The sequence below is a fragment of the Labeo rohita genome, chromosome 9, assembly GCF_022985175.1.
Source record: "Labeo rohita strain BAU-BD-2019 chromosome 9, IGBB_LRoh.1.0, whole genome shotgun sequence".
Classification (NCBI taxonomy): Eukaryota; Metazoa; Chordata; class Actinopteri; order Cypriniformes; family Cyprinidae; genus Labeo; species Labeo rohita.
Genome location: NC_066877.1, coordinates 32,303,041 through 32,316,110, shown reverse-complemented (window position 1 = coordinate 32,316,110; position 13,070 = coordinate 32,303,041). Strand labels below are relative to the sequence as shown.

At 32.1% G+C, this 13,070-nt stretch overlaps 1 protein-coding gene across 1 annotated transcript in view; it reads right to left on the bottom strand.

Moving 5' to 3' along the window:
- lrp2a (low density lipoprotein receptor-related protein 2a) overlaps positions 1-13,070 on the bottom strand; it is a 128,505-nt gene that overhangs the window by 58,760 nt on the left and 56,675 nt on the right. The window contains 10 exon segments of the mRNA XM_051118431.1: positions 1,326-1,539; positions 2,067-2,244; positions 2,526-2,635; positions 3,652-3,795; positions 3,912-4,078; positions 8,280-8,414; positions 9,363-9,540; positions 10,536-10,764; positions 10,854-11,038; positions 11,125-11,336. Of these exon segments, the coding sequence (XP_050974388.1) occupies positions 1,326-1,539; positions 2,067-2,244; positions 2,526-2,635; positions 3,652-3,795; positions 3,912-4,078; positions 8,280-8,414; positions 9,363-9,540; positions 10,536-10,764; positions 10,854-11,038; positions 11,125-11,336 (1,752 nt within the window).

Sequence of the window (13,070 nt, the reverse complement as noted above, 5' to 3'; positions counted from 1 at the left end):
AAGTCATTCATCCCTCTCTGGTAATTGCTACACGGCCATCAACGTTACAATGACTTCCAGAAAAGACCACCCTACGTCAACTGTATATATATATATATGTATATGTATGTGTGTGGAGCTATATAGGAGGAGCTGTTTGCATGATGCATTGAGTTACTGCCTATCTAGAGAAAGTTGTTTTTTTATCCAATTTCTGAAGGTACAGTTGAGGTCAAAAGTTGGGTGCAGTATCTGCAAAATGTTAATTATTTTACCAAAATAAGAGGGATCATACAAAATGCATGTTATTTTTTATTTAGTACTGACCAGAATAAGACATTTCACATATAAGATGTTTTCATATAGTCCACAAGAGAAAACAGTACTTGGATTTATAAAAATTACCCCTGTTCAAAAGTTTACATACACTTGATTCTTAATCCTGTGTTGTTACCTGAATGATCCACGGCTGTGCTTTAGTAGTGATTAGTTGTTCATTAACCCTTTCCAACAATGACTGTATGATTTTGAGATCCATCTTTTCACACTGAGGACAACTGAGGGACTCATATGCAGCTATTACAGAAGGTTCACACACTCACTGATGCTCCAGAAGGAAACACAATGCATTGAGAGCCGGAAGGTGTAAACTTTTGAACAGAATGATGATGTGTATATTCTTCTTATTTTGTCTAAAAATAATGTTTTTTACATTTAGTACTACCCTTCAGAAGCTACAGAAGATACTTACATGTTTCCCAGAAGACAAAATAAGTTCAATTCCCTGATCTTCAAATTGAAAAGTTTTCATTCCCCGGCTCTTAATGCATCGTGTTTCCTTTGTTTCCTTCTGAAGCATCAGTGAGTGTTTGAACCTTCTGTAATAGTTGCATATGAGTCCCTCAGTTGTCCTCATTGTGAAAAGACGAGTCTCAAAATCATACAGTCATTGTTGGAAAGGGTTTAAATACAAAAAAATGCTGAAAAACCAAAGAATTTGTGGGACCTGAAGGATTTTTCTGAAGAACAGCAGGCAGTTTAACTGTTCAGGACAAACAAGAGACTCATGAACAACTATCACTAAGCAAAAACACAGCTGTGGATCATTCAGGTAACAACACGGTATTAAGAATCAAGTGTATGTAAACTTTTTAACGGGGTTAATTTGTATAAATTCAGCTATTATTTTCTCATGTGGACTAATCTTTAATGTTAAATATTTTATTCAAGTCAGTACTAAATACAAATTAACAGGCAACTATTACAGTAGGTTCAAACGCTCATGCTCATTAGCTGATGCTAAAGAAGAAAATTTTGTATTTGTTTTTAGTTTTTATTATACTCACAGTCTCTGTGGTGTACTTTGAGTACTCTGAGACCGGCCACGTTATCCCGCATTACGACCCGGTTGAGTCCCGTGGCTTTGTCGACACGTTCAATGACCTCGAAGTCTCGATCTGTGAAATACAGGTAGGAGTCGTATACAGCCACACCCCACGGGTGGGACAGTCCATTCACCATAGTGATGCGGTTTGATCCATCAGGATCACCACGCTCGATCTGAAACATGGAAGAAACAGTTGAAGAGTTATTCTGTTAAATAAGATAAAATATGAATTAATCTGAATTTGATGGACAAATGTAATGGGTGTCAAAACTAAATACCGAAAAATATGGGTTCTATAAAGGTGGATGCAAAAATAAATAAATAAATAAATGTATATACATAAATACACTATTATAAGAAATAATACTCAGCAAGGCCACATTATAAAGTCAAAAATGGGTAAAAACAATTAGAATGTTACAAAAGATTTCAAATTCAAATTTGAAATTTAAAGTTCTTTAGAACTTCCAAATCAGCATATTAGAATGATTTCTGAAGGATCATGAGACAGTAAAGACTGGAGTAATGTTCCTAAAAAATCAGCTTTGTATCACAGAAATAAATTATATTTTAAAATCTATTTAAATAGAAAACAGTAATTTAAAATTGTATTAATATTTCACAATATTTGTTTTTACAGTATTTCTGGCCAGATAAACTCAGCTTTGATGAACATAAGATATATTTCTGACTGCCATACCACGCCAGTTCCTGTAACAGCCCAGTAGAGTTTGTTCTCTTTGATGTCTATGGTTATGAACTCTACATGTTCCAGATTATGGGTAAAGAGGATGGCTGTGTTGGAGCCGTCCATATCTGCCGATGCCACCTTGGCCGGGATCCCGCTCTCTGTTCCCTGATCTGTCCAGTACATCTTTCTAAAACAAAGACAGATCATAACTAAACAGAAGTACTTCATGCATGCAAAACCATAACTTATGGGAAATACTGCTCTTTTTGCCTTAGGGTTTGTATACAAATACAGCAATTTCATGCTTTATTTACTTTGTTTATTTAAGGACTGATCATGTGTACTTTATGTTGACTGTTGTTTACTGTGCTTAGGCAGTTCCGTCCTGGCAGATGACATTAAATCACCTGGAGCTTGTTGATTTTGGGGATCAGGGTTAATGCCAGACTTCTTCTTATCTGGACTTACCCACGTGCCGGATCCACCGCGATGCCAACGGGAGCTCCTGCACCAGTAGGTGAGCCGTTGTTAGTGATGAGCGTCTTTCTGTACTGATTTTCTCCTTTTAGCCTGAGAACCTGAAACAAATCAGATTGGGATTGTCACAATAACAGTACCAGTTACATTTCTTGATTATCAATATATAGCAGCAAACTGGTATGCTGCACTAAAAATTGTAACATCTAAATTAACAGATTTTATTAAAATAAAAAAAAAACAATTAGCATCACTAATTTTACCTTAGTGCATTAATTTATACCAAAAACTACTTTTTTTAATAAAAAGTTAAGTATTTCAAATGTAAAAAAAAAAATATATATATATATATAAATGCAAATATTTCCTCAGGTTGTTCAAGTAATAACTGAAATAAATAAAAAATAAACACAGAACAAAGAAACAAATTACAAATCAATTAAACAAAGTTTAATTATATATACATATATATTTTTTACCTAGTAGTAGTAAATATTCAAGTAAATATTCAGATATTGAAACCTAATGCATTTGAACACTGTCTAATATTTTATATGCAGTATATATTGTATATTACATATATTATTTAGATTTTAGTTCTGCCTGTTTACATTTACAGAAAACAGTCTGACAGTGTTTATAGTAATATCTCAAACATGCATTATATTTATTTATTAATGTACTGAAAAAATAAAGATTTTGATTGAAAATGTCATTTTTAACACTGTTATTTTAGTATTATTTATATAATACTATAGCATTTATTAATATTTTGAATTAGCCATCTTCATTTTAGTTTTAGTTTTATTCATTTTGTTATGTGCTTTTGTCATTTATTAATATTATCTTTCATATTTATCATTATATTTCAATTTATATTTATTTTTATATTTCTGTTTAGCTTGATATTTGTAATTTATTTTTATTTCAGTTCATACATATATATATATATATATATATATATATATATATATTAACTGCTTGTAGCACATTGATCTACTGGTTACAAAACCTAAACTAGTTCTTAACACTGATAAAACTGGCATGATCAAACTATTCTTCAGTAATCTGAACTATGAACTATGATGCAGAGAATGAGATCTGAAGTCTTTCCAACCTCTATAGACTGTGATGCAGGGTTGGAGTAGTACAGGTTTTGAGACATCCAGTCCAGAGCCAGTCCGACCGGAGAACCCAGAATGGCTGCTGGTGCAAACTCAGTTCTGTTGGTCCCGTCTGACTTTACCCGATGAATCTCCCCCTGTACAGATCAATAAGATACAGCTAATAGACCAAAACCAAATTTCAGCATTCATAACACCTGTTAACTGGCAATAATGATACTACTTGTTTTAGGGAAGTGTTCATATGATTTACCGGATGTTCCACCCAGTAGATCATCTGCTCAGCATCATCAAAGTCAACATCATATCCATTCCGAAGCCCAGCGACCGGCACCATGGCGTCATTGCTCTTGTCATTTGGGTTGAGCGGGATGCCATATATGATGCTGTCTCTCACCACCACCAAAAATGGATCCTCAACTGCAAAACATTAACCATGGTTTATATGTTATTCATAAAAATCATAACAATGGACTTTTTTTGAGCAGTGTGACACATCTTACTTTCAACCAAACAAATACATCATGTGAAATAATTACATTATTTAAAACTCTGGGTAAACTGTTCCTGTAAACAAGCTCACGGAGGCAAATATCCCATGTGAAACAGAAATACACATTAGTGCACATAAGTGCAAACTGAATGTAATGTTTTGAATTTTTAAGTACATGTTATATGTTATGTTTTATTTAGAAATTAAATGCTGTTAGTTGAACTAATGTTTGCTTTTTTGACTCACTCAAAAGGCTACTTAAATTACTCACTTAAATTACTTTGGAATTATCTTTGAAATATTGTTAAAGTGTACTACAAAGCAATTATGTTACATAAAACATACTTTATAATGTTATTTCTACTGAAACTTGTTTTAAATATATTTGCATCATGCATTTGTAATGAAGTTACAATTTAGTACATTTAAAATATATTAACTTCAAACATAATATTGAATAGCACTACAGTTAAAAGTACTTTACATAGGCTTTATTATTAAAATAAGTGCAATTCTTTAAAACATGACGAAATATTAAAATTTAAAATGTACTTAAGAAAAAACTTTTCATTTGACATTATTAAAAACCTGGACCACAAAACAAGTCATAAGTAGCGTGGGTATATTTGCAGAAATAATCAACAATACACTGTATGGGTCAAAATTATCGATTTTTCTTTTATGCCAAAAATCATTAGGGTATTAAGTAAAGATCATGTTCCAAGAAGATATTTTGTAAATTTTTTACTATAAATATATTAAAACGTAAATTTTTAGTAAGTAATATGCATTAGTAATATGCATTGCTAAGAACGTCATTTGGACAACTTTTTTCACAATATTTTGATTTTTTTGCACCCTCAGATTCCAGATTTTCAAATAGTTGCATCTCAGCCAAATATCATCCTATCCTAACAAACCATACATCAAGGGAATGCTTATTTATTTAACTTTCTTTATGTATCTCAATTTAAAAAAAATGTCCCTATGACTTGTTTTGTGGTCCAGGATCACAAATAGATACATTTACTTCAGATGCAAAATAACTTAGGATATTAAGCCTTGTTTTCTGAAAAATCTACAAAAAAAATTAAGCCAATTTATGCTTAAAACCAAATAAAATATCTGTTAGTGGAGTGAGAAAGAATAATCGTGTTTTCCCTCTGAAATAAGTTTACTTTTCTAACCTCATCACCAGATATTTCGACTTGTTTTAAACAAAAACTCACTTAATTTTGATGTTAATATGAGTCATTTTTCTTCTAAAATAAATGTATCTTGATTTAAGAATATTTAGATATTTGTACTAAAAAACATGACAAAAATACAGAGTACAATTTTTTGTTTTGCAGTGTACTCCCTTTTAAGTAAACAAGTGGCTTTTTATTTCAGTAATATTTTATGAATTATTTGCAAGATTTAAAGTACACAACAAGGGCACATGCAAAAAAATTAAACACTTATTTTTCTCACTGGAAAGCAGAGATTCCCAGAATTAGGTATCATCTCATCGCATTTTGTCTTGCAGATATAAAGGCCTGGTGAAAAAGACCTTGCAGAGTAAACATTGCTGCGTCAGCACAGTTGATTGCAATAAACAGCCCATTCAATCACCGTTTGCCTGGATTAATTGTTAAACTCTCATGGAAGAATGCACTCGACAGCACTAACAAAGGCTGAAACCTGAGCGAGGTTGAGAGTTTGCCCTAAGAGAATGTTAAGGGCTTCTTAAGACTAAAGGCCTCTTGCGCGCTTTCATCCGTTACCGTCAGCTGAGCTAAGGCCTTTTATAATAGTAAATGTTTGCCTCTGCAAAGAAGCTTACTAAGTAAATCGAAAATGGGTTGCTGTTGACAAGTTTTCATTCCCCTGAAACCTATATCCAATTTTAACAGAAGACCGCTTCATTCATTCATTGCGAGACAGATTAAATGGACAGAGGCCAGCGTTAAAGACATAGACACATGCATTATTCATTAAAAACAGCCACATGCAGGAATAAACTGTGAAACTCATTGCACTAATTTATCTTGTCCATTGCATATTCATTAAAGTCTTTTTACATACAGTGGTTAAGCACTTCCCTTGACAAAAACCCAATAGTCTCACATGTTTTGTCCATTAAAAGGGAAGTCCACTTTCAAAGCAAAGATTCACATATAATGTACTCACCCCCTTGTCATACAAGATGTTCATGTCTTTCTTTTATCAGCCGTTAAGAAATTATGTTTTTTGAGAAAAAAAAAAAAAAAAAAAGCATTTTTCTCGATATAATGGACTGATATGGTGCCCCGAGTTTGAACTTTCAAAATGCAGTTTAAATGCGGCTTATGTAGGATGATTTTGAAATGATTTTTGAAGTTGAGGGAGAAAATGCGATTGAGCCAGAATACACAGAGTTCAGGGAGAGCAAGACAAGACGAGGGTTTGACATTAAAAAGTATATAAATTGTATTATTTTTATGAAAATAGCCAATCGTTTTTGCTAGATAAGACCCTTCTTCCTCGGCTGGGATCATTTACAACCGCATTTAAACTGCATTTTGGAAGTTCAAAATCGGGGCACCATATCAGTCCATTATATGGAGAAAAATCCTGAAATGTTTTCCTCAAAAAACATAATTTCTTTACGACCAAAGAAAGAAAGGCATGAACATCTTGGATGACAAGGGGGGGTGAGTACATTATATGTGCATGTTTATTTTGGAAGTGGACTTCTCCTTTAAGATAATCTTCACAAACGAACACAAGATTTATGAATTTCGAAGCCTAAATACAACAACCAGAATCAGAAAGCTAAAGTTATACCATCTTGGTCAATACCATTAACCTGCTGACAACTCTTTTGATCTTTAATTAAAAGTTGTAAAGTTTGAGTTGAAATAGTTTGCAAGAGCCTGATTATAAACACAATGAAGCCGTAAAAGTAAACACAAGTGGGTATTGTGTATTTCGATGTATTTTAATGTTGTAGAATATAACCTAAAAATATCTTGAGCTTATTTTGGGCATTAAATCACTGAAGCCCACACTGTAAAAAATGCAAATGCATATTTTCCAGTTTACGAAACATTTTGAGTCTCAAATACTAAAAAATGACAAAAATACTTGTCAGACCGACAAAATTACCCCAAATGTTGTCCCAACTAGTCAAACACAGTTGTCTGAACAAAGAATTTCATGTTAAGGCTTTGTGAGTTCCCAGCATGCATTGCAGCATGAATAAATTATGCAGTTACTGTTAAAGGTTTTTAACAGTTTTTGTTGTTTTGTCATTATTGTTAGTTATTTGTTACACTGTGATGTAAAGAGCTCATCATTTAACATTTGTTGATTGCAACCGTTCTTGAGGTTTGTGTGTCTAGAGTATGTTCAACCATTTACATCTGTTTGCTCGATATCTCAGTCTTGTAATATGTTTTACAAAGACAATATTGCCTACTTATTAGACTAAGTTAACCATTAAGGTTTCTATAACAATTCACTGTTTCTCATTTGTAAATAAGCAAAAGAAATGACACATAAAAATGAATTACCTCAACGTTAGTAATTGTTATTTCAGTTGCTGTTACAAGACTTTTTCTATTAGCAAAATAAGACAGCATTGCATGAACAAACAAATTTATGTTGGCTAAACAAAGTATCTTTACTGAGAAAAACAAATAAACTATTGTTGAGAGAACTCAAAAAATAGTTTCTTAACTATTTATTTTTTACAGTGCATTTAAAATAACCACTCACTTTTAAGATGAACGAATCGAAAGCGTAAAAATGCATTTGCATCTCATTTCCAGATTTTAAACTAAAAAGTATATCAGTTTTTATTTTTTAATGAAATGACTGATTGTTTAGCAAGATAAGACCCATATTTCTCGGCTGGGATCATGCAGAGCCCTTTGAAGCTGCACTGAAACTGCAATTTGGACCTTCAACCCGTTGGCTCCCATTGAAGTCCACTATATGGAGAAAAATCTTGGAATGTTTTTCTTAATTTCTTTCAAACTCAAGACAGAAAGACATAAACATCTTAGATAACGTGGGGGTGAGCAAATTATCAGGAAATTTCTGGAAGTGAACTTATCTTTTAACCATGAGAAACTCATACATATTGGTCGATGTATCTCGTACCTCTAGCGCATGTGAACTGGTCAGCGGCAAGAGTCCATCCAGATGGACAGGCACAGGAGTAAAATCTGGGACCAGCCGCTGACAGCAGGCAGATATGAGTGCAGGGGTTCGAACGGGGGTCACAGGGGTTATAACCTGCAGGAACAACACATTGAAAACAAAATGTGCTTTAAATAAACTTCCAATTTGACGTGATTACAAAGTGCATATTTTAAAAAGTGTGTTACGAAGGAGCCATCAAGCGGCCAGTTATATCATTAATATGTGACCCTGGAACACAAAACCAGTCATAAATAGCATGGATATATTTGTAGCAATAGCCAACAATACATTGTAGGGGTCAAAATGATCGATTTTTCTTTTATGCCAAAAATCATTAGGATATTAAGTAAACATCATGTTCTATGAAGATATTTTGTAAACTTCCTACCGTGAATATGTCAAAACTTAATTTTTGATTAGTAATATGCATTGCTAAGAACTTCATCTGGACAACCTTAAAGGCAATTTTCTCAATATTTAAATTTTTTATTTGCAGATTCCAGATTTTCAAATAGTTGTATCTCAGCCAAATACTATCCTATCCTAAGCTTATTTATTCAGCTTTCAGATGATGCATAAATCTCAGTTTCAAAAAAATGTACCGTTATGACTGTGTTTGTGGTCCAGGGTCACATATAATATGCAAGTACAGTTTTTAACAAATACATACTTTTAAGATTTGAAGTACACTACAAGTGCACATTCAATGCAATTATGCAGATTTCTTTATAGAGAAACTGGCTGAGGTGGCGAAAGCTCTTAAACATTAAACTTCCATAAACGCTGTTTTCCCTGTCGAAAAAAAGCAGCATATGCTGGTTAGGTCTGTTTTGAAGCATGGCAGCTGGTTTAAGCTGGTCCTTAGTTGGTCATGAGCTGGTTTAAGATGGTCATGTGCTGGTCCTAAGCAACTAGCTCCTGCTCAGGACCAGCTGGCATGCTTCAAAACATACCTAACCAGCATAAGCTGTTTTTTTTTTTTCAACAGGGTTGTTAAATAATTGCAGATAGTTTATCTTGTTTTTGTGAACAGCGTTATACCTGCAGGTTGTCTGGCAGGATGAAGTGCCACCAGACCCATGGGCTGGGGCAGATTATACAGCATCACCGTCTGGTTCTGTCCGTGCCACTTGTTGGCCCGGATCACGCGGTTGACATATCTGTCGGTCCAATAGACAAAATCCTCAAAAATGGTAATTGCGTGGGGATGTTGCAGTACCTTTTCATCAAGAAACAAGAGGTGTTTTATTTATTCACATGGTACATATGGGAAAAAAAACAAACATTCAAGTTTATTTTGCATTAGCAAACACTGTAAATACATTGAAAATGGGGACATAGAGGTAAAAATGCAAGGGTTTGCAAAAGCAATGCTCTATGATGTGACCAAAAGTTGAGAAGATTTTAATGCACTCTAATCAGTAATTCAGGAAGGCAGTTCCAATATCACTTCTCGAGTTCTTCCCATAAAATTCAAATTCAAATTCAAATTCAAATTCAAAATTCAAAATTCAAAATTCAAAATTCAAAATTCAAAATTTAAAATTCAAAACTCAAATTCAAATTCAAATTCAAATTTCAAAATTCAAAATGCATCATATGGGCTTCATCAAATGCCTTGTGCATCTTTGTTCACATGATTTCAACTACATTTTGAGCCTAATATTCAAACAGTCAGTCTCAACAAACAGTTTCCCCACTGTAAATCATTCCTGGGTTCAAATCTCAAATATTTCAAATAAGTCATATTTGCTTACACTGCAAATAAAATTAATTTCTTCAGTGGTTCATTGGTCTTGTTTTCCACAACAAATATCCAAACATTCTTAAATCAAGATAAATTTACTTTTAATGTAAAATAGCAAGATAGGAAGTCTTGCGTTCTAGAAAATGTAGTGAGTTTATACTTTAAACAAGAAAAATAAAAACATAATTTAATGGAAAAGCAAGCAAGTTTTTGTTATCAGCAAAAACTCATTTAATTTTTAAAAAGAAGTCTTGTTTTTTGAAGAATGTATCAAAACTATATAAAAACTGATATGTAATTTTGTATCTTGAGTAAATGTATTTTGATTTTAGAATGTTTAGATATTTATACTGGAAAACAAGACAAAAATACTGAGGAACAACATCATTTTTTTAGTCTGCAGTGCAACAGTATCACCCGTGTTATATTCATAAACATAACAGAGTAGATTAAACAAAAGGTCTCACCAAATCACTGGCCAACACTTGTTTTCGGTTCTTTCCGTCGTAATCACAGTAGTCGATAAAGTCAAGATAAGCGTCGGCAAAGTAAAGCAGGTTGTTGGGGTAGTCAATAGTTAATCCATTGGGCCAATAAAGCTTGCTGCTAATGATCGTGGTCCTTAATTTCCCATCCATGCTGGCTCTCTCGATACGAGGATTTCTGCCCCAGTCTGTCCAAAACATCAGGTGTGTGCTGAAACGTATAATAAAAGAGATTTTGGTTTCAACCTCTGGTCATTAAAATTCATTTTCATATGCCTGATAATTGGTCACTGGTCTTACTTGTTTCTAGGGTCCACTACTAGACCTCTCGGATTGGTCACGTTTTCACTAATCAACACTGTTCTGTGAGACCCGTCTAGTTTTGCCACCTCTATGGTTTCCAAAATATAGTCCGTCCAGTATAGGTTTCTGCCAACCCAGTCTACAGCCAGACTCTCTGTGACGGTCACTCCACTGTCAAAGATCTGCCCCGGAAGAGATATTACATTTTAGGGTTAAATGTTGGTCATGTTAAGTGTAAGGGTGCCAAAATGGTGTTCGTGTCACTCACCACAGTGCGGTCAGTCCCATTTTTGTGAGCGCTCCATATTCTGTCCTGGGTGGTGTCAGACCAGTAAATTCGATCCGTGACTGAGTCAAAATCCACCGCCACGATGTTGCGTCCGTCTCGCACTAAAGACCGGATAACGTTTGGCTGTGCGAGGATGTCGTCTGACACAATCTGATTCCGACTGGCCACCAAGAGCAAGGCCTCTCGAGATCCTGTCAGATTGAGAAAGGAATAGAGAATAATGTAAAATATTGCAATTTAGAATAACATATTTAGATTTTTTAATATCCTTTTTATATTTTAATACATTTTAAAATGTAATTTATTCTTGTGGTGAAAAGCTGAATTTTCAGTTTTAAACTTTATTGTCACATGATCCTATTAGAAGAAATTCTAATATTCTGATTTGATGCTCAAATAAACAGAAAGTTCAAAAGAACAGGATTTATTTAAAAGATTTTAAAAAGTTAATTAAATGAATTAAAAAGTTAACTTCAAATATAAAAAACTTTTGTTACTTGAAAAATTTAACTGAAATAAAATAAAATATTTTACAAAAAAAAAATAAAATAAAAATAAAAATAAAGTGTTTTATGAAACAAAAAATTAAACATAAATTCAATTTTAGCTAGTTGCCAAGGAAATATTTTATGTATTTATTTATTTATTTATTTATTTATTTATTTATTATTTTAATTTTTAAAAATAATATCTTTTTCCCAGACAGACATTTATATTTCGGTAACGATTTCAATACATTTAAATAATTTGTGACAATGATTTCATTGTCTTTTTGTCAGTTACATAACATTAATGTTCAAACTGTTTAAAAAAAGCAAGGGTTACTATAGTTAACTAAAACCATAAAAATGTAACTGAAATAAAATATTTTACAAAAAGTAATTAAATAAATAAATAAACAAAATAAAGTGTTTTATTAAAAAAAAAACATACATTTTATTTCAGCTAGTTGCTAAGGAATATTTTATTTTATTTTATTATTACTATTTTATTAATTTTTTATTTTTTTAAAAATATTTTTCCTAGGCAAACATTTCTCAAACATTTTGGTAACTATTTCCATACATTCAAATAATTTGTGACAATGATTTAATTGTCTTTTAACTAAAACCATAAAAACACTTGTGTTTTATAAAAAAAAACAAAAAAAAAACGTAAATTTTATTTTAGCTAGTTGCCAAGGAAATATTTTATTTCTTTATTTTTTACATTTAAAAAAAAAAAAATTCCAAGGCAACCATTTCTCATATGGTAACTATTTCGATACATTCATATATTTTGTGACAATGATTTCATTGTCTCATTGTTCAGTTACATAACATTAATTTATAAAAAAATAAATCAAATAGTATTTTTCTAATAAATTTCAAAAAAGTGCATAATTTATATTTGCATAAAACAATCCTTTAGATCAAAAGGCTTTCACAATCATGAGAATCATTCTCCAATCAATAATAAAATATTTCACATAACATTTAAAAAATAAGTGTTTACAATATTGTTAATATTAAAAACATTTTTTTAAATATTTCTCATTATAAAATGTTTCTCATTTAAGTATTTTGCAAATATCAGAATAATTGTAAAGCCATTAAAACTATGAAATAACACAAATGAAAATATTAAAATGATAAACTGACCAAAATACAAACAGTTGTTGACGCTTGTCATTCACTATCCAGTCAAATTCATCCAAAATAATACTTTTTAATTAAAAAATAAATAAAATGTTAGTTTTGTAATGAAATTTATAAAAGTGCACAATTTATATTTGTACACAAAACTCAATTCCAATCATTTTCACAATAATGAGAAACAATTCAGTCAAGTGTGTCCAACTTTTGACTGGCAGTCAGTGTTTTGTGCTTCATATTTGGACCGCAATATGCGATTATAATTTAAAGTACACGTTATCTCAAAATATA